The sequence below is a fragment of the Melospiza georgiana genome, chromosome 28, assembly GCF_028018845.1.
Source record: "Melospiza georgiana isolate bMelGeo1 chromosome 28, bMelGeo1.pri, whole genome shotgun sequence".
NCBI lineage: Eukaryota > Metazoa > Chordata > Aves > Passeriformes > Passerellidae > Melospiza > Melospiza georgiana.
In genome coordinates, this window is record NC_080457.1 from 5,288,381 (window position 1) to 5,306,061 (window position 17,681).

At 58.8% G+C, this 17,681-nt stretch overlaps 2 protein-coding genes across 4 annotated transcripts; one reads left to right on the forward strand and one right to left on the reverse strand.

The window, feature by feature from the left end:
- Positions 1 to 366: 366 nt before the first annotated feature.
- Positions 367 to 11,830, reverse strand: FTSJ3 (FtsJ RNA 2'-O-methyltransferase 3). Of its 3 annotated transcripts, none has more exons than XM_058041528.1 (22): positions 11,762 to 11,830; positions 10,906 to 11,032; positions 10,720 to 10,825; positions 8,781 to 8,827; positions 8,579 to 8,658; positions 8,370 to 8,469; positions 7,910 to 8,104; positions 6,567 to 6,682; positions 5,965 to 6,069; positions 5,769 to 5,869; positions 5,582 to 5,662; positions 5,326 to 5,478; positions 4,984 to 5,119; positions 4,697 to 4,896; positions 4,478 to 4,598; positions 3,964 to 4,057; positions 3,530 to 3,695; positions 3,367 to 3,443; positions 2,825 to 2,921; positions 2,539 to 2,722; positions 1,385 to 1,479; positions 367 to 1,183 (listed from the first exon to the last, which is right to left on the reverse strand). In XM_058041528.1, exons 2-22 carry the CDS (start codon positions 10,970 to 10,972, stop codon positions 994 to 996), a joined length of 2,511 nt encoding a protein of 836 aa, XP_057897511.1. In that variant the 5' UTR covers positions 10,973 to 11,032; positions 11,762 to 11,830; the 3' UTR covers positions 367 to 993. The 3 variants fall into 3 exon arrangements, with proteins under 3 accessions (XP_057897511.1, XP_057897512.1, XP_057897513.1); XM_058041529.1 differs by having other exon boundaries at positions 11,744 to 11,821; XM_058041530.1 differs by lacking the exon at positions 11,762 to 11,830 and adding an exon at positions 11,732 to 11,749.
- Positions 11,831 to 12,119: 289 nt separating this feature from the next.
- On the forward strand, positions 12,120 to 17,662 carry PSMC5 (proteasome 26S subunit, ATPase 5). Its single transcript, XM_058041533.1, has 12 exons — positions 12,120 to 12,226; positions 12,760 to 12,831; positions 13,269 to 13,338; positions 13,986 to 14,083; positions 14,317 to 14,373; positions 14,658 to 14,888; positions 14,968 to 15,094; positions 16,622 to 16,812; positions 16,895 to 16,993; positions 17,085 to 17,195; positions 17,268 to 17,354; positions 17,555 to 17,662. Exons 1-12 carry the CDS (start codon positions 12,188 to 12,190, stop codon positions 17,606 to 17,608), a joined length of 1,236 nt encoding a protein of 411 aa, XP_057897516.1. The 5' UTR covers positions 12,120 to 12,187; the 3' UTR covers positions 17,609 to 17,662.
- The last annotated feature ends 19 nt before the right edge of the window (positions 17,663 to 17,681 follow it).

Consider the following 17,681-nt stretch of genomic DNA (forward strand, 5'->3'; position numbering starts at 1 on the left):
CAGGCCCAAGGACACACATGGACTTGGCTGAGCAGCCACAGTGGGCACTGCACAGGGACACCCCCAGGTCACGCCCTGCCAGCCCTGCACAGGGCTCTGGGATGCCAGCTCTGGCCTCTCCCCTCCCCATAGCACCTGAAGGGGACCCAGAGCTCCTCCCTTGTGCCAGAGCTTGACTGGCAGGTCCCCACCACCCCTCACTCCCCCTGGGATCCACAGTGCCACCCCAGCCCCCTCCCCAGCACTGACACAGTGCCAGTGTCACCTCCAGGGACTTGGGGACACTGCAACCCCAGCACAAAGCAGTCAGGGTGGGTGGAGCCCAGCCCCTGCCCTGGGTGTAAATAAAGCAATGCAGTCAAACACTTCTTTACTCTTGGTCTTTCTTCTCCTTGAGGGAGAAAGGGGGTGGGGACAGAGGGGACAGGGTGGCTGCTGTGGTCAGGAGAGTCAATCCCTGTCAGACAAAGCTGGGAGGGCTCTGGAGGCATGAGCAGCTGCACAGAACACAGCCAGCAGTGACATGGCACAAGGGGACATGTGCAGCAGGGTCCCTCACCTCACCCAGGCACGTGACACAGCCCTGGGCAGCCTCAGACAGGTCAAACTCTGCTGTCCTGAGCAGCTGCTCCGGACAGAGCCACCACTGCTCTGCCACCTCAGTGACAAATCTGGCCCAGGGGTGTCCCCAGAGCCACACCCTCCCTGAGGACAGCTGGGGATGCTCCTGTGATGTCCCCAGGGGAGTCACCCAGCAGAGCCAGCCTGGTGACACCTGGAGCTGTGACCAGGGGCTGGGGCCACAGCACTGGGGCCAAATGACCCCTCTGTGCCCAGGGGAGGGCACGAGGCACTGTCACAGCAAGGCACGGACTAAGCAAGGTGTGGCCAAGCCCCAGGCTGTCCCCAGGGCTCCTGAGGTGGCAGTGGGACACAGGAGCCAGCCCTGTGCCCCGAGCAGAGTCCCTTGCTGGGGATGGAGCCACTCCCACCTCACTTGTGGTGCTTCTTCTTCTGCTCTTTGCGCTTCTGAGCCCTCACGTCCTTCTTGAGGCGGCTGTCCACCACCTTGAACTGGCCCTTGACACCAGGGGGACGCCTCACCCGACGTCCCACGCCCTTCTTGGCCACCAGGTAGGTGACCTGGCGCTTCTCCTTGGCCAGCCCAGCCTTCTTGTAGATGCTGCAGCACAAGCACAAAGGTCAGAGTGAGTTTGGGTGGCACAAAAACCAAAGCCAGTGTTGGGACAACATCAAGTCCCACCCCTCCTGTGGCTCTGCCAGCCCCAGATCAGCCTGGCTGGGGACACAGATCTGTCCCAGGGGCTGCAGGGACACGGCCCAGCCACAAAGGGACGAGCTGGATCCTGGCTTGGCCACTCACCGGCGCAGCTGGGCCACCTTCTCCCGCTCCGAGATGTCCACGGTGCTCACCACAGCCTCGGCCTTCTTCTTCATCTGCTCCAGCTTCTTCAGCATCTGGGGGACAGCCAGGGGGACAGAGGGTCACAGGAGGGACAGGGGAGTCAGAGGAGGGACAGGGGATCAGAGGGGGTGGTCACAGCAGAGAGGGGAATTGGAAGAGGAATGGGGGGGAGGTCAGAGGTGGAACAGGGGGGTCCAAGGTGGGACAAGAAGGGGTCAGAAAAGGATGGGGAATCAGAGATGGGACAGGGGGGTCAGAGATGGGATAAGGGGGTCAGAAAAGGATGGGGTATTAGAGATGGGACAGGGGGGTCAGAGATGGGAGAAGGAGGGGGGTCAGAAAAGGATGGGGTATCAGGGATGGGACAGGGGCATTGAAGCAGTGACAGGGGGGTCAGAAAAGGATGGAGAATCAGAGATGGAACAGGATGTCAGAAAAGGATGGAGTATCAAGAGATGGGACGGGGGGGTCAGAGATGGGATAAGGGGGTCAGAAAAGGACAGTGAATCGGAAATGGGACAGGGGCATTGGAAAAGGGACAGGGGCATTGAAGGAGGGACAGGGGGGTCAGAAAAGGATGGGGTATCAGAGATGGGACAGGGGTTCAAGGATGGAACAATGCGGGTCAGAAGAGGATAAGGGAGGGAATCAGAGATGGGATGGGGGGATCAGAAAAGGATGGGGTGTCAGAGATGAGACACAGGGTCAGAGATGGGACAAGGAGGGGTCAGAAAAGGATGGGATATCAGAGATGGCACAGGGGCATTGAAAAAGGGACAGGGGGGTCAGGAAACAATGGGGTCTCAGAGATGAGACAGGGGAGGAGGGACAGGGGGTTCAGAAAAGAATGGGGAATCAGAAATGGGACAGGGGCATTGGAGGAGGAACAGGGTGTTCAGAAAAGGAGGGGGAATCAGAGATGGGATGGGGGGGTCACAGACGGGATAGGGGGTTAGAAAAGGATGGGGTATCACACATGGGACAGGATGTCAGGAAAGGATGGGGTATCAGACATGGGGCAGGAGCATCAGAGGAAGAACAGGGGGGTCAGAGGGAGGACTGAGGCCCTGGGAGAGGAGCCAGGGCACCCCTGGGAGCCCACCCCCACTCACCCTCTTCTTCTTGCGGGCCTTGGCCTCTGCCACCTTCTTGATGGGCCGGGCGTTGATCTCCTTCCAGCGCTGCCGATAGGCCTCCACCGTCTGCCTGTCCACGGGCAGCTGCCGGCGCCGGTGCTGCCGCTCCTCCTCCGTGAACCACTCGGGCAGCTCCCCCTCCTCCTCGTTGTACGAGTACCTGGGGCGGCCAGGAGACCTGTGAGCAGGACAGGGGGACCCACCACACCTGTCCCTGCCAGGGAGCAAGCCCTGCAGAGCTCCTGCAGCCCCCAGCTGGTACCTGTTGAAGGAGTCGTCGATGAGGTCCCGCCGGGCCTTTTTGGAGCTGGCAATGACAGAGCCGAGGGCCAGGCCCTCTGCATCCAGGACTCTTTTCACTGTGGGACATGGCAAAGTTGGCCTGGCTGCAGCCCAAGAGGCAGGGAGCAGCCCTGGGGAGCATGGACTGTCCCTGTCCCCATCTGCTGTCCATCCCAGGGACCCCCAGGTCTGTCCGTCCCCATCTCCTGTCCTTCCTAAAAGACCCCCAGGTCTGCCCCTGCCTCCTGTCCATCCCAAGGGACCCCCAGGTCTGTCCCTGTCCCCATCTCCTGTCCTTCCTAAAGAACCCCCAGGTCTGTCCCTGTCCCCATCCCAAGGGTCCCCCAGGTCTGTCCCTGCTCCATCTCCTGTCCTTCCTAAAGAACCCCCAGGTCTGTCCCTGTCCCCATCCCAAGGGTCCCCCAGGTCTGTCCCTGCTCCATCTCCTGTCCCTCCTGAGGGACCCCTGGGTCTGTCCCTGCCTCCTGTCCCTCCCAAGACACCCCACGGACCCCCACTCACCTGGCTTCTCAATAGGCACCACCTCGAAGCCGCAGGGCTCGACACGGCCCCGCTTCCTCCCCACTGGTGCCAGTGGCCTGTAGAGAGCAGTGGGCAGGGCTGGGGTCCCTCAGCTCTGCAGGACTGTGGAGCTGAAGGACACCTAGACCCCCTCAGCCCTCACCTCTCATCCTCACTGCTGCTGTCATCATCATCATCATCACTGCTCTGCTCCTCTTTAGCTTCTTCATTGGCATTGGGAGCTGGGGCTGCTGCAGGGCTGGGCTCGGCTGGAGCCTCCTCCTGGGCCTCCTCCTTCTTCTTCTTCTGCCCTTTCTTTGTTGTTTTGTCTGGGAATGGGAAGCACTGGGTGAGACAGAGCCAAGGCAGATCCTCCTCTAGAGATCCTGCTCATTAGCACAGCACTAATGAGAGCTCATTAGTGACACAGGCTGGGACCACCCTCTGGTCTAGTGGCAATGTTCCTGCCCATGGCCAGGCTTGGGGCTCTTTGAGATCCTTTCCAATCCAAACCACTCCTGCTCAGGGCAGCATCCCCACTGAGGCTGGACCCACTGTCCCACGGTGAGCTGTGGCTGTCCCTCTGTGTCCCCTCACCTCTCTGAGCCTCACGCTGCTTCTCAGCCAACATCTGAGCCTGGCCCAGCTCCAGCTCCTCATCTGCATCATCCTCAATGCCAGCAAAGGCATCCTGGCATGGGGAACAGAGGGGTCAGCCCCAGGGCAGGCCTGGGGAGGGGGATCAGCCCCAGGGATGGGCAGGATCAGCCCCAGGGATGGAAGGGGATCAGCCCCAGGGATGATGGGGGGGGGGGAATCAGCCCCAGGGATGGGGGGCATCAGTGCCAGGGATGGGGGGGGGATCAGCCCCAGGGATGGAGGGATCAGCCCCAGGGATGGAGGGATCAGCCCCAGGGCATGGGGGGATCAGCCCCAGGGACAGGGACGGGGATCAGCCCCAGGGATGGGGGGTCAGCCCCAGGGATGGAGGGTCAGCCAGGGATGGGAGTCAGCCCCAGGGCAGAAGAGGAAGGAGTCAGCCCCAGAGCAGTCCAGGGAAGCTGCTGGGCTGAGGCTGCTCCATCACTCCTGCCCCACAAGTGGGACTCACCTTCCCAAACCACAGGCTGGTCTGTCGCTCCTCCAGCACCGACTTCTCCTCCAGGGGCACCAGCAGGGGATTCTCCACTTCCTGCCCTTCCTCCTCCTCCTCCTTCTGCTTAAACTTTGTCCTGTGACCCAGAGCAGCAGGATCAGCGTCCCCAGCCCTGGCTGGCTCCTGCAGCTGTCCCAGAGCAGCCCCAGCCCCAGGAGGTCTCTCCCCTCTCACCTCTTCCCTCGCTGCTCCCGCTGCAGCTTCCGCTGCCGGGCCTCGATCTCCAGCAGCTCCTCGGGGTCCAGGTCGCTGGCCAGGGACACATCATCATCCTCTTCCTCGTGATCTGACACGTAAATGTCATCGTCCCCAGGGCTGATCTCCAGCAGAGCGTCAGCAGAGGCCATGTCCCCCCGGGACAGCTCATCCAGCAGCTGCAGCACAGCTCAGAGTCACTCAAGTGACACAGGTGACAAGGCAGGCCCTGCCTCACCCCACTGTGCCCAGGAGCTCCCACCCACCGGGGTTCTGTGGATGCTCTTCAGGGAGAACATGCTGGTGTCACCATCATCAGCGATGGACACTCCAGGCAGGTCCATCTTCAGCTCCACACGTTCCCGCTGCTTCCTCTGCTCCTTCAGGATCTTCTTCTTCTTCCTGCAGGAGGCAAAGGAATGAAGCCACACTGTCCCCATCACACACAAACACCCCACTGCCAGTGCTGAGGCAGCCTGGAACACCTGCCTGGAGGAGCAGAGGAGCCCAAGGAGCCCAAACCCACAAACCCCCCCAGCAAAGGGACAGGCTGACACTGCCACCCTCTGTCTCCATGGCTGCAACCCCATCCCTCTTCCTCTTTGTACCTCTTCAGTTCTGCCAGCTCCTTGGCTTTCATCTCTGCCAAAGCCAGCTCCACCTCCTCTTGCTCCTTCTCCTCCTCAGCAGCTGCAGCTTTGGCCTCCATCTTCTCCTTCTTGTCCTCCTCCCTGCCCTCCTCCTCCTCACCGGAGCTCAGGCTGCCAAAAGGAAGGAGCTCAGAGGAGCTGTGCTGGGGACAGGCCACTCCAGCCTGGGGACAGTCCACCCCAGCCTGGGGACAGCCCTGCTCCCTGGACCTACTTGATATCCATCTCCTTGGCCTGCTCCTTCAGCTTCTTGGCCAGGAAGCGCCGCAGCTTCGTCCTCCAGTTCAGCAGGGCCCTGGGTGGGGTGGCAGCTGTTAGGGACAGCCAGCAGGGCCAGCTGGGGGGTGTGGCTGTCCCCCAGGCCCAGCTGGGGCTGTGGCTGTCCCAGTGTCCCTCAGCACCTGAGCTCCTTGCGGCCCAGCACTCGGATGTCCCTGCAGCACTGGCGCAGCTCCTCCGTGGTGGAGCTGTGATTCTCCAGCTCCCCATCCCCCAGGGTGATCTGGCACAGGAAAAGAGATTTAAAATTTAAAATTTAAATCCCAGCCTCCCCTCCACAGCACAGGGATAGGGACAGGAGTCCTTGCAGGCACTCACCTCGTTGGCCTTGGAGAGGAAGTCCACGGGGTTGGCAGCCTTGAGGAAGTCCATGAGGGTGAAGCGGTGGTACAGGGTGGTGTCACCCTCGGCATAGCCCTCGGCCTGGGGGAAAAGGGGCTGTGACAGGAAGGGCAGGGGACAGACAGACAGCCAGCACCAGCCCTGAATGGTGCATGGGGTCACCTAACCCGTGTCTTGCTGCAGTGGCCACCTAAATGTGCCTGTGGGTTGTTCTTGAGGACTTTAGAAATCATTTCCAGTCTCAGCCTGAGCTAGAACAAATGACCAGCCCCAGCCCAGACACAGGAGCTGACAATGGCAGGTTTGTGCCAGCTCCACGCTGAGCTGACAGCACCTGACACACATTTAGTGTCCTAAAGCCACCTCAGAGAGACACAAACCCTGTGCTCAACCCCTGCAGGGTTTAACTGACCCAGCCCCAAGGTCACAGTCCCCACTTCAGTGACTTTAGGGCTCCAAACCTCCCCCAAACTGCATTTCCAACACTTCTCATCCCAAAATCTTGCATTCTCCTGAACAATTTTAATTCTCACACCCTCTTCAGGCCCAGTCCCATCTGTGTCTGGTCTTGCTCATACCTTGGGCTTCTTTTTGCTGACCAGCTCACTGACAGACTTGGTGACAACCTCCACGTCCTTGAAGGCGTATTTGGGGTCAAAAAACTTGCTGTCAATTTTGTCTGGAGCCTGATAACCTGGGATGGAGGGATGAGAGCCATGAGAGACATTGCTCTGGGACAGAGGGATCAGAAACACCCAGAATGGAGGGATCAGAGCCACCCAGAATGGAGGGATCAGAGTCACTCCTGCTGGGATGGAGGGATCAGAGCTACTTCTCTGGGGAGAGAGGGCTCAGAGCCATTCCACTGTCCCAGGATGAATCAGAACCATCAAAACCATTCCTCCTAGGATTTCCTCCTAGGATGGAGGAATCAGAACCATTTCTATTGGGATGGAGGGATCAGAACCACCCAGAATGGAGGGATCAGAGCCATTCTTCCTGGGATGGAGGGATCAGAACCATCCAGAAGGGAGAGATCAGAGTCACTCCTGCTGGGATGGAGGGATCAGAACCAACCAGAATGAAGGAATCAGAGCCATTCCTGCTGGGATGGAGGGATCAGAACCAACCAGAATGAAGGAATCAGAGCCATTCCTGCTGGGATGGAGGGATCAGAGCTGCTTTTCTGGGGAGAGCCATTCCTCAGAGCCATTTCACTGTCCCAGGAGGAATTAAAACCATCAAAACCATTCCTCCTAGGATGGAGGAATCCCAGCCAGGAGAACCATTCCTTCTAGGATGGAGGTATCAGAGCCATTCCTGCTGGGTTGGAGGGATCAGAGCTGCTTCTCTGGGGAGAGAGGGCTCAGAGCCATTCCACTGTCTCAGGAAAAATTAAAACCATCAAAACCATTCCTCCTGGGATGGAGGAAACAGAACCATTCCTGCTGGGATGGAGGGATCAGAGCCACTCCTGCTGGGGTGGAAGGATCAGAAACACCCAGAACGGAGGGATCAGAGCTGCTTCTTTGGGGAGAGAGAGCTCAGAGCCATTCCACCATCCCAAGAGGAATCAGAACCATCAAAACCGTTCCTCCTAGGATGGAGGCATCAGAATGGATGCCTGCTGGAATGGAGGGATCAGAGCCACCCAGAATGGAAGGATCAGAACCATTCCAGTTGGGATGGAGATATCAGAGCAACTTCTCTGGGGAGAGAGGGCTCAGAGCCATTCCACTGTCCCAGGAGGAATCAGAACCATCAAAACCATTCCTCCCAAGATGGAGGAATCCCAGCCAGCAGAGCCATTCCTCCCAGGATAAAGGTATCAAAACCATTCCTGCTGGGCTGGAGGGATCAGAGCCACCAGCAGGTTCTCCCAGCCCCATCCCAGCCCCTCCAGGCCCCCCTGGCTGCTCACCCTGGCACACCACAAAGATCTCAGCAGACTCGTTGCGGGAGGCCTGGGGCTTGGTGGCCTGGACCTTCTGGAAGAACTGCTGGAAGATCCACATGAGGGGCTGGTAATCCCGGGAGCGGAACACCTTGGTGATGAACCAGCCACCCTTGCACAGGAACTCACAGGCCAGCTTCAGGGCCATGAGGGTCAGGTTGGCTGCAGCAGGAGAGAACAGGGAGTGAGTGAGGGAGGGAGGGAATAACCCTTCCCTGGGAGGGTAGAGACAAGCTGGAGTGGGTTTCCCAGAGAAGCTGTGGCTGCCCCATCACCAAGGCCAAGTCGGACTGGGTGTGGAGCACCCTGTGACAGGGGAAGATGTCCCTGCCATGACAGGGGTGGCCCTGGATGGGCTTTAAGGCCCCTCCCAAGCCACAGCAGCCCAGAACCCTCTAGCAGCAGTGAGCTGTCCCTGTGTGCCCACCCTGGGAGTAGGCATCGTGCACCCAGCTGGCTCCCACGTTGGGCGCTCCATCGTTCAGCACCACGTCCACCTTCCACGTCTGCAGCTCCTTGCGCAGGGCCTGTGGGACAAGGACACCTGTTTGTCCCTCAGGAGGACCCCAGCCCACCCTCTGTGACCCTCCTGCCACCACAGGGACCTGCAGGGCCCCAGGTGACCCTGGGCAGTACCTGGCGGCACTTCTCAGTGGTGATGTCCTCCTGCAGGGTCACCACGTTGGGAATGGGCTTGATGGGCACCAGATCCACCCCTGGGTGAGGAAACACAGCAAAGCCCCTCAGAAGGGGCACCAGTCCATCCCAAATGGCTTCCCCTCACTCCTGCCAGGATCCCCTCTGTCTGTCACAGCCAGGGACTGTCCCCAAAACTCACCGATGATCAAGCTGGACACTGGCATGAACTTGGAAGCCACCTGGAGCCTGGCAAGAACAGAGGGGAGCAGAGCTGAGGGCCCCAGGAGAGCTCTCAGCCTGGCACTGTGCTCCCATGCTTCATGGTTTTTGAACTAATTACCATACCGGGGAATGGGATGTCCCAAAGTTATGAATATGTATTTGTATTTTAGGTATTCAATACTTACATACATGAAAGAGCTCAGTAATCACCTGTAAATCACAGTGTGTATTTGGGAACTATCTCACAATAAACACACACTTTCTAAGTCTAAACTGTTAGAGAGCTTTTGTCCATCACAGCTGGATATCAATACTAGACCAATATCCATATTGGGAATGGGATGTACCAGAGCTATGAATATGCATTTGTATTTTGGGTATTTAGTAGCTGTATAGATAAAAGGACTCTGTAATCACCTGTAAATCACAGTGTGTATTTAGGAATTATCCCACAATAAACATCCACTTTCTAACTTTAAACTGTTAGAGACTCTTTGGATATTGGTACTAGATCAATATCTATACTCAGAATGAGATGTACCAAAGTTATGAATGTGCATTTGTATTTTGAGTATTCAATAACTGTATAGATGAAAGGGCTCTATAATCACCTGTAAATCACAGTGTGTATTTGGGAGTTATCCCACAATAAACATGCACATTTTAACTCCAAACTGTTAGAGTTTTTGTCCATCACAGCTGGATATCAGTACTAGATCAATATCCATATTGGGAATGGAATGTATCAAAGTTATGAATATGCATGTGTATTTTGAGTATTCAATATTTGTATAAATAAAAGGGCTCTGTAATCACCTGTAAATCACAGTATGTACTTGGGAGCTACCTCACAATAAACATTCACTTTCTAACTTTAAACTGTTAAAGTCTTTGAATATTGGTACTAAATCAATATCCATATTGAGAATGGGATGTAACAAACTTATGAATATGCATTTATATTTGGGTTTTCAATATTTGTATACATAAAAGGACTCTGTAATCACCTGTAAATTAATACTTGTATAGATAAAAGGGCTCTATTATCACCTGTAAATTGCAGTGTGTATTTGGGAGCTATCTCACAATAAACACACACTTTTTAACTGTAAACTCTTAGAGAGTCTTTGGATATTAGTACTAAATCAATATTCCATATTGGGAATGAGATGTACCAAAGTTATGAATATGTATTAGTATTTTATTTGTATAGATAAAAGGAGTTGTGGTATGTATTTGGGAGTTATCCCACAATAAACATCCACTTTTTAACTCCAAACTGTTAGAGGGTTTTGTCCATCACAGTTGGATATCAGGATATCCATACCAGGAATGGGATGTACCAAAGTTATGAATATGCATTTCTATTCCGGATATTCAATACTTGTATTGAATTGATATCTATGGATATCAAAATCTGTAGATCAATACCCATATTGGGAATGGGATATACCAAAGTTATGAATATGCATTTGTATTTTGGGTATTCAATATTTGTATAGATAAAAGGACTCTGATCACCTGTAAATCACAGTGTGTATTTGGGAGCTATCCCACAATAAACATTCACTTTCTAACTTTAAAGTGTCAGAGAGTTTTTGGATATATATTTTGGTACTAGATCAACATCCATATTGGGAATGAGATGTATCAAAGTTATGAATGTGCACTTGTATTTTGGGTATTCAATATTTGTATTGATAAAAGAGCTCGGTAATCACCTGTAAATTACTACTTGTACAGATAAAAGGACTCTGTAATCACCTGTAAATCACAGTGTGTATTTGGGAATTATCTCACAATAAACATTCACTTTTTAACTCTAAACTGTCAGAGAGCTTTTGTCCATCACAGTTGGCTATCAGCACTAGATCAACATCCATATTTTTAGTAAATCTGTGGCCTGTCCCACTCACCAGCCACCAGGGGCCGCACACAGGTCCAGCAGGGCCCGGGCTTTCTGCAGGAACTGGAATTTCCGATTGAGCTGCAGCAGTTTGAAGGAGGAGCGGGAGCGGAAGCCTGGGGGGCAGCAGGAGGGAGGTTCAGGGGGTGCCCGGGGCTGCAGCCCCTCCATCCCCATCCCCATCCCCGGCCCTCACCCGTCTCCTTGGCCAGGTGGTAGAACTTGTCCCGCCGGCTCTTGCCCAGTTTGCTTTTCTTGCCCATGGTGGTGGCGGGGCGGCCCCTGGGGGGGGCTGGGATGTGCAGTCAGCCGAGGGCTCGGGCCTGGGGGGACACAGGGATGAGGGGGGGCCTGGGGTCCCTGAGGAGCCCCGGTCTCCCTCAGTGTTCCCTCAGTGTCGTCCAGTGGCCCCTGTGTCTCTCCAGCTCTCTCAGTGGTCCCCATGATATCCCTCAGTGCCCCTCCAGTTCTGCTCCCACTGCCCTCCCAGTGCCCCTCCAGTGCCCCTGTGTCTCTGCAGCTCTCTCTCGGTGGTCTCCACGATACCCCCCAGTGCCCCTCCAGCTCCTCCTTCACTGCCCTCCCAGTGCCCCTGCAGTTCCTCTCTCACTGTCTCCCAGTGCCCCCCCAGTACTCCTCCAGTTCTTCTCCCAGTGCCCCTGCAGTTCCTCCCTCACTGCCTCCCAGTACCCCCAGTGCCCCTCCAGTTCTTCCCCCAGTGCCCTCCCAGTGCCCCACCAGTTCCTCCCTCACTGTCCCCCCGGTACCCCCCGCCACTGTCCCTTCAGCTCCTCCCTCGGTGCCCTCCCAGTTCGTCCCTCACTGCCCTCCCAGTACCCCTCCAGTGCCCTCCCAGTACGCTCCCAGTTCCTCCCTCAGCGCCCCTCACCGCTCCCGCCATTGCCCCCTCAGGCCGACCCGCACCCGCTGCCCCCGATGCGCACCCGGCCCCGCCGCTCTCCTGAACCCTCCGAACACCCGAGCTCAACATCCCCTGGCCCTGACACCCCCGTACCCCCTACCCCGATCCAGACCCTGCCCCTGATCCAAACCCCGATCCCGGTCCTGATCCTGATCCCGGTCCCGCCGCGTGCCCGCACCGCCTTCCCGGCGTGCCCTGCGCGCACACTCAGCTTCCGCTTCCTCCTGCTCTGGCCGCCATTTTAGGAGTGGCGCACCCCTCCTCCGCCGCCTGTGGGCGGAAGATGGGGAAGGATAACGGGTCCCTCGGAGGTGCGGTGAACAATAACGGGCCCGCTCGGTGCCGCCATCACAGCCCTGTCCGTTCCCTCGGTGCTTCACCCACGGTCACGTCACCTTCGACCGCTCCAAGATGGCAGCGCAGTCCCGACATGAGTGATTGCGCATGCGCACTTTGCCTCCCGTAGGTGCTTTTCCGGAAGAAGAAGTGACGCCATCAAGGCGGGCGGCAGAGCCGGGCAGCGGAAAGCGGCGGCCGCCATCTTTGTTGGGGCCCGATGCCGGCCGAGAAGATGGCGCTGGACGGGCCCGAGCAGGTGCGGCGGGCTGGGCCGGGCTGGGGGCACCGGCGGAGCTCGGGGAGGGACTTGGGGCGCTCCGGGCTGCCCCGGGATGTGCTGCGGTTGGGGCTGCTCGGGGCCTGGTAGCGGCATGACTCGGCGGGTCCGGGGAAGGCGGAGGAGTCTGAGGGACGGGACGGGACCGGGACCGGGACTGAGACCGGGACCGGGATGCGATCGGGACTGGGACCGGAACCGGGATGGGATCGGGATCAGAATCTGGATCGGGACGGGATCGAGATTGGGACGGGGAGCGGGATCGGGGAGCTCGCAGGGAAACGGGAGCTGGGGCTGCTGTGGGCACCGGGGGGATGCAGGACTCGGCTCGGGGGTGTCGGGCAGGGGTGAGGGGTGGGAAGGGACACTCGGGACGGGGAACCGCGGACTGGGACCGGGATGAAAGAGGGGAAAAGAGGAGCCAGGAGCCGGCCCCCGGTGGTGGTGATGGGGGAACCGGGGCCCGGTGGGGTGCCGGAGGGTGTCGGTGGCGCTGAGCTCTGCTGTCCCAGATGGAGATGGACGACGGGAAGGGCGGCTCGGGACTCCGGCAGTATTACCTGTCCAAGATCGAGGAGCTGCAGGTGAGCACAGCTGCGGGGGACACCGGGATGGCTGGTGTGCCCGTGTCCCTGCCCGTGTCTCAGGGCTGTGGGCAGGCAGGACCCTCCCTGGGGGCGCTGGGGACACGAGCTGGGGCTGTGCTCTGAGCTGGGTGTGCTCCTGTCCCTGTCCCAGCTGCCAGAGGGCAGGGCTGGATGGGATATTGGGAATTAGGAATTGTTCTCTGGGAGGGTGGGCAGGCCCTGGCACAGCTGTGGCTGCCCCTGGATCCCTGGCAGTGCCCGAGGCCAGGTTGGACATTGGGGCTGGAGCAGCCTGGGATAGTGGAAGGTGTCCCTGCCGTGGCAGGGCTGGGATGAGATGAGCTTTGAGATCTTTTCCAACCCAAACCACTCCACAATTCCCTGTGCTGGGTGTCCCTGAGCCCGAGGTTGCTCAGCAGAGCCTTTCCCTGCAGCTCATTGTGAACGAGAAGAGCCAGAACCTGCGGCGGCTGCAGGCACAGAGGAACGAGCTCAACGCCAAGGGTAGGGGCTGCAGCGCCTCCTGCTGCCCTGGGCTGGGCCTGGGAGCTCTGAGCTGGGTTTTGTGTGTTCTGAACTGGGCTTTGGAGGCTCTAGGCTGGGCCTGAGGGGTTCTGGGCTGGGCTTTGGGGGCTCTGGGCTGGCCTGAGGAGTTCTGAGCTGGGCTTCGGGGGTCTGGGGATCTGGGCTGGGCATGGGTGTCTTTGGGAGGCTCTGGGCTGGGCTTTGGAGGATTCTGGGCTGGGCTTTGGGAGGCTCTGGGCTGGGTCTGAGGAGTTCTGGACTGGACTTTGGGGGCTTTGGACTGGGCCTGGGGGTTCTGAGCTGGGCCTAGGGGTCTGTGGGGGCTCTGGGCTGGGCCTGAAGGGTTCTGAGCTGGGCCTGGGGCTGTGGGCTGAGCCAGGGGGCCTCTAGGCCAGGCCTGAGGCGTTCTGGGCTGGGGGTCTCTGGGCTGGGCCTGGTGGTTCTGGGCTGGGCTTTGAGGGCTCTGGGCTGGGCCTTGGGGGCTCTGGATTTGGCCTCAGTGCTCTGGTTTGGGGGCTCTGGGCTGGGCTTTGAGGCCTCTAGGCCAGGCTTTGGGGGCTCCAGGCTGGCTTTGGGGCCTCTAGGCCAGGCTCTGGGGGCTCTGGAGCTGAGCTGTGCCTCCGCAGTGCGGCTGCTGCGGGAGGAGCTGCAGCTGCTGCAGGAGCAGGGATCCTACGTGGGAGAGGTGGTGAGAGCCATGGACAAGAAGAAGGTGCTGGTCAAGGTACGAGGTGACAGGGCTGGGCTGGGGGACAGCCCCGTGTCCCCATAGGGGTGGGACAGCTCAGGGACATGGGGTGGGAGCTCCTGGTGCAGGGGACCTCGTTGGGATGGCTCTGCTGGGCCTGGGGCTGCCCCAGTGGGGTTGGAGCTCCTGGTTCCTCCCAGGCCATGGGAGTGTAGCTCAGCAGGGAATTCCCAGGGAAATGAATCCCAGGGCTCTTTCCTCCTTTCCAGGTGCACCCAGAGGGGAAGTTCGTGGTGGATGTGGACAAGAACATCGACATCAATGATGTGAGTGCTGGGGGGCTGGCAGGGACACCCCAGAGTGGGCAGGGACACCCTGGGGCCAGCAGGGACAACCCAGGGCGGGCAGGGACTCCCCAGGGACACCCCAGGGATGGCAGGGACACCCTGGGGCCAGCAGGGACACCCCAGGCTCTGGCAGGGACACCCCAGGCTCTGGCAGGGACACCCCAGGGCGGGCAGGGACACCCCAGGCTCTGGCAGGGACACCCCAGGGCGGGCAGGGACACCCCAGTCTGGCAGGGACACCTCTCTGAGTGCTGTCCCCACAGGTGACCCCCAACTGCCGCGTGGCGCTGCGCAATGACAGCTACACCCTGCACAAGATCCTGCCCAACAAGGTGGACCCGCTGGTGTCCCTCATGATGGTGGAGAAGGTCCCAGACTCCACCTACGAGATGATCGGGGGCCTGGACAAGCAGATCAAGGAGATCAAGGAGGTCATCGAGCTGCCCGTGAAGCACCCGGAGCTCTTTGAGGCTCTGGGCATCGCCCAGCCCAAGGCAAGTGCTGCTCTGGGGGGCCTGGGCTGGGCTGGGCTGTGCCCTGGGCAGGCTCTGAGGGGCTCTGTGCCCGTTCCAGGGGGTGCTGCTCTACGGCCCCCCCGGCACGGGGAAGACGCTGCTGGCGCGGGCTGTGGCCCATCACACCGACTGCACCTTCATCCGCGTGTCCGGCTCCGAGCTCGTGCAGAAGTTCATCGGGGAAGGTACCGTGTCCCTGTCCCTTTGGGAGCCCCTCAGGGATGGCACCGTGTCCCTGTCCCCCTGTGAGCCCCTCAGGGATGGCACCGTGTCCCTGTCCCTCTGGGAGCCCCTCAGGGATGGCACCGTGTCCCTGTCCCTCTGGGAGCCCCTCAGGGATGGCACTGTGTCCCTGTCCCTCTGTGAGCTTCAGGGATGGCACCGTGTCCTTGTCCCTCTGGGAGCCTCAGGGATGGCACCATGTCCCTGTCCCTCTGTGAGCTTCAGGGATGGCACCGTGTCCCTGTCCCTCTGTGAGCTTCAGGGATGGCACCGTGTCCCTGTCCCTCTGTGAGCTTCAGGGATGGCACCGTGTCCCTGTCCCTCTGGGAGCCCCTCAGGGATGGCACTGTGTCCCTGTCCCTCTGGGAGCCCTTCAGAGATGGCACTGTGTCCCTGTCCCTCTGTGAGCCCCTCAGGGATGGCACTGTGTCCCTGTCCCTCTGTGAGCTTCAGGGATGGCACTGTGTCCCTGTCCCTCTGTGAGCCCCTCAGGGATGGCACTGTGTCCCTGTCCCTCTGTGAGCTTCAGGGATGGCACTGTGTCCCTGTCCCTCTGTGAGCCCCTCAGGGATGGCACCATGTCCGTGTCCCTCTGGGAGCCCCTCAGGGATGGCACTGTGTCCCTGTCCCTCTGTGAGCTTCAGGGATGGCACCGTGTCCCTGTCCCTCTGGGAGCCTCAGGGATGGCACTGTGTCCCTGTCCCTCTGGGAGCCTCTCAGGAACCCTCGGACAGCCCCAAGTCAGCAGACAGAGGGGAGACACTCTCCTGTGCCCCGAGGGTACTGAGGGCACCTGGGCTGGTCACCTTTGCAGCAGAAGAGACACTACAGATATTGGTAGATGATAAAGGCCTGACTCTTAGCAGGGGTCAATCCAAGGTTTTATTCCAGGAGTCCCAAAGGAGCCCCTACACTTCAGGGGGTTCTGCTGAGAGCCCTGGAAGATGTGCCATGCTTCCATTTAAAGGGAGGTGGAAACCCAAAGTAGAGAACTTGGGTTGAGAATTTACTGACCAATGAGTGACCCTTAGGGATGGGGATAGACATTTAGGACAGTGTTAATTCTGCTCTTTAAATATAGGTTAGCCTGTTAATGGGGAGAGAGTCATAAAGTTCTTGTATTGTTGTAGTGTAGAGCTTTAACACACTCTTTGTAAGGCTTGGGGGGCTGAGCCCTGGCCTCTGGCTGATCACGCCAGGACCTGGACTGAAGCTTCTAGATGGAGGGGATGGGATGCTGAGTGATGGACAGAGAGCCAGGGTGGGGGTTTTGGGGGTGATCTCAGCCAGGGACAGGGTAAAGGGAGTGGGGTACAGTCTGGGATAAACCATTTGGGAAAAATACGGGGATACAAAACAAAACTACTTTGAAGTATTACAAAGTATAAAAACACACTGCAGCAGTACCTGGGTGGCTGTGGGGCTCCTGGGACAGCGTGGGCTCCGTGCCAGGCTGTGCCAGCTGTGCCAGGCTGAGCCCGTGCCCGCAGGGGCCCGCATGGTGCGGGAGCTGTTCGTGATGGCGCGGGAGCACGCGCCCTCCATCATCTTCATGGACGAGATCGACTCCATCGGCTCCTCCCGCCTGGAGGGCGGCTCCGGCGGCGACAGCGAGGTGCAGCGCACCATGCTCGAGCTCCTCAACCAGCTCGACGGCTTCGAGGCCACCAAAAACATCAAGGTAGAGGGGCTGGCCCTGCCTGGGGTCCTGCCAGCCCTGCGGTGCCCGGGCTGGTGACAGCTGTCCCCTGTCCCCTGTGCAGGTGATCATGGCCACCAACAGGATCGACATCCTGGACTCGGCCCTGCTGCGCCCCGGCCGCATCGACAGGAAGATCGAATTCCCCCCTCCCAACGAGGAGGTACCAGAGCCACCCCCTGCTGTCCCTGCTGTCCCCACCCTGTCCCTGGGAGCCATTCCCAGGCTCCAACCCTCCCTGTGCCCTGCTCCAGGCCCGCCTGGACATCCTCAAGATCCACTCGCGGAAGATGAACCTGACCCGGGGCATCAACCTGCGCAAAATCGCGGAGCTGATGCCGGGGGCCTCGGGGGCTGAGGTGAAGGTGAGCTGGGGACTCTGGGGACACGGGGCTGCCTTGGGGGGCACTGGCTGATGCTCCCTTCTGTCCCCTCAGGGTGTGTGCACAGAGGCAGGGATGTATGCACTGAGGGAGAGGAGAGTGCACGTCACACAGGAGGACTTCGAGATGGCCGTGGCCAAGGTGGGTGCCAGGGGAGAGGTGGCACTGGGGGCACTAAGTGTACTGGGTGGTATTTGCCAGCAGCACAGACACGGGGGTTGTCACCACAGGAGTGACATGGGAGAGGCTGCTCAGCCCTCCCTTATGGTCTTGGGGTGTTTTTGGGGTAATTAACACCCAATTTGGGCACTGAATGGAGCCACCCCCGTTCCCTCCCCCAGGTGATGCAGAAGGACAGTGAGAAGAACATGTCCATCAAGAAGCTGTGGAAGTAACGGTGAGGCTGGAGCTGCTCCCTCTGTGCTGTCAATAAAGAGCTGCTGTGGCCAGGCCTGGGTGCTGAGTTGG

What these genes read in the sequence shown, in the direction of transcription:
- PSMC5 (XM_058041533.1), top strand. Translation starts at nt 12,188, where the DNA reads ATGCCGGCCGAGAAGATGGCGCTGGACGGGCCCGAGCAG. An exon ending in CCAAGATCGAGGAGCTGCAG is followed by an intron (nt 12,832 to 13,268) that starts GTGAGCACAGCT and finishes CTTTCCCTGCAG; the next exon opens with CTCATTGTGAACGAGAAGAG. An exon ending in TCCCCCCTCCCAACGAGGAG is followed by an intron (nt 16,994 to 17,084) that starts GTACCAGAGCCA and finishes GCCCTGCTCCAG; the next exon opens with GCCCGCCTGGACATCCTCAA.
- FTSJ3 (XM_058041528.1), bottom strand. Translation starts at nt 10,972, where the DNA reads ATGGGCAAGAAAAGCAAACTGGGCAAGAGCCGGCGGGACAAGTTCTAC. An exon ending in TCAGCAAAAAGAAGCCCAAG is followed by an intron (nt 6,070 to 6,566) that starts GTATGAGCAAGA and finishes CTTTTCCCCCAG; the next exon opens with GCCGAGGGCTATGCCGAGGG. An exon ending in AAGGTGGCCCAGCTGCGCCG is followed by an intron (nt 1,184 to 1,384) that starts GTGAGTGGCCAA and finishes CTTGTGCTGCAG; the next exon opens with CATCTACAAGAAGGCTGGGC.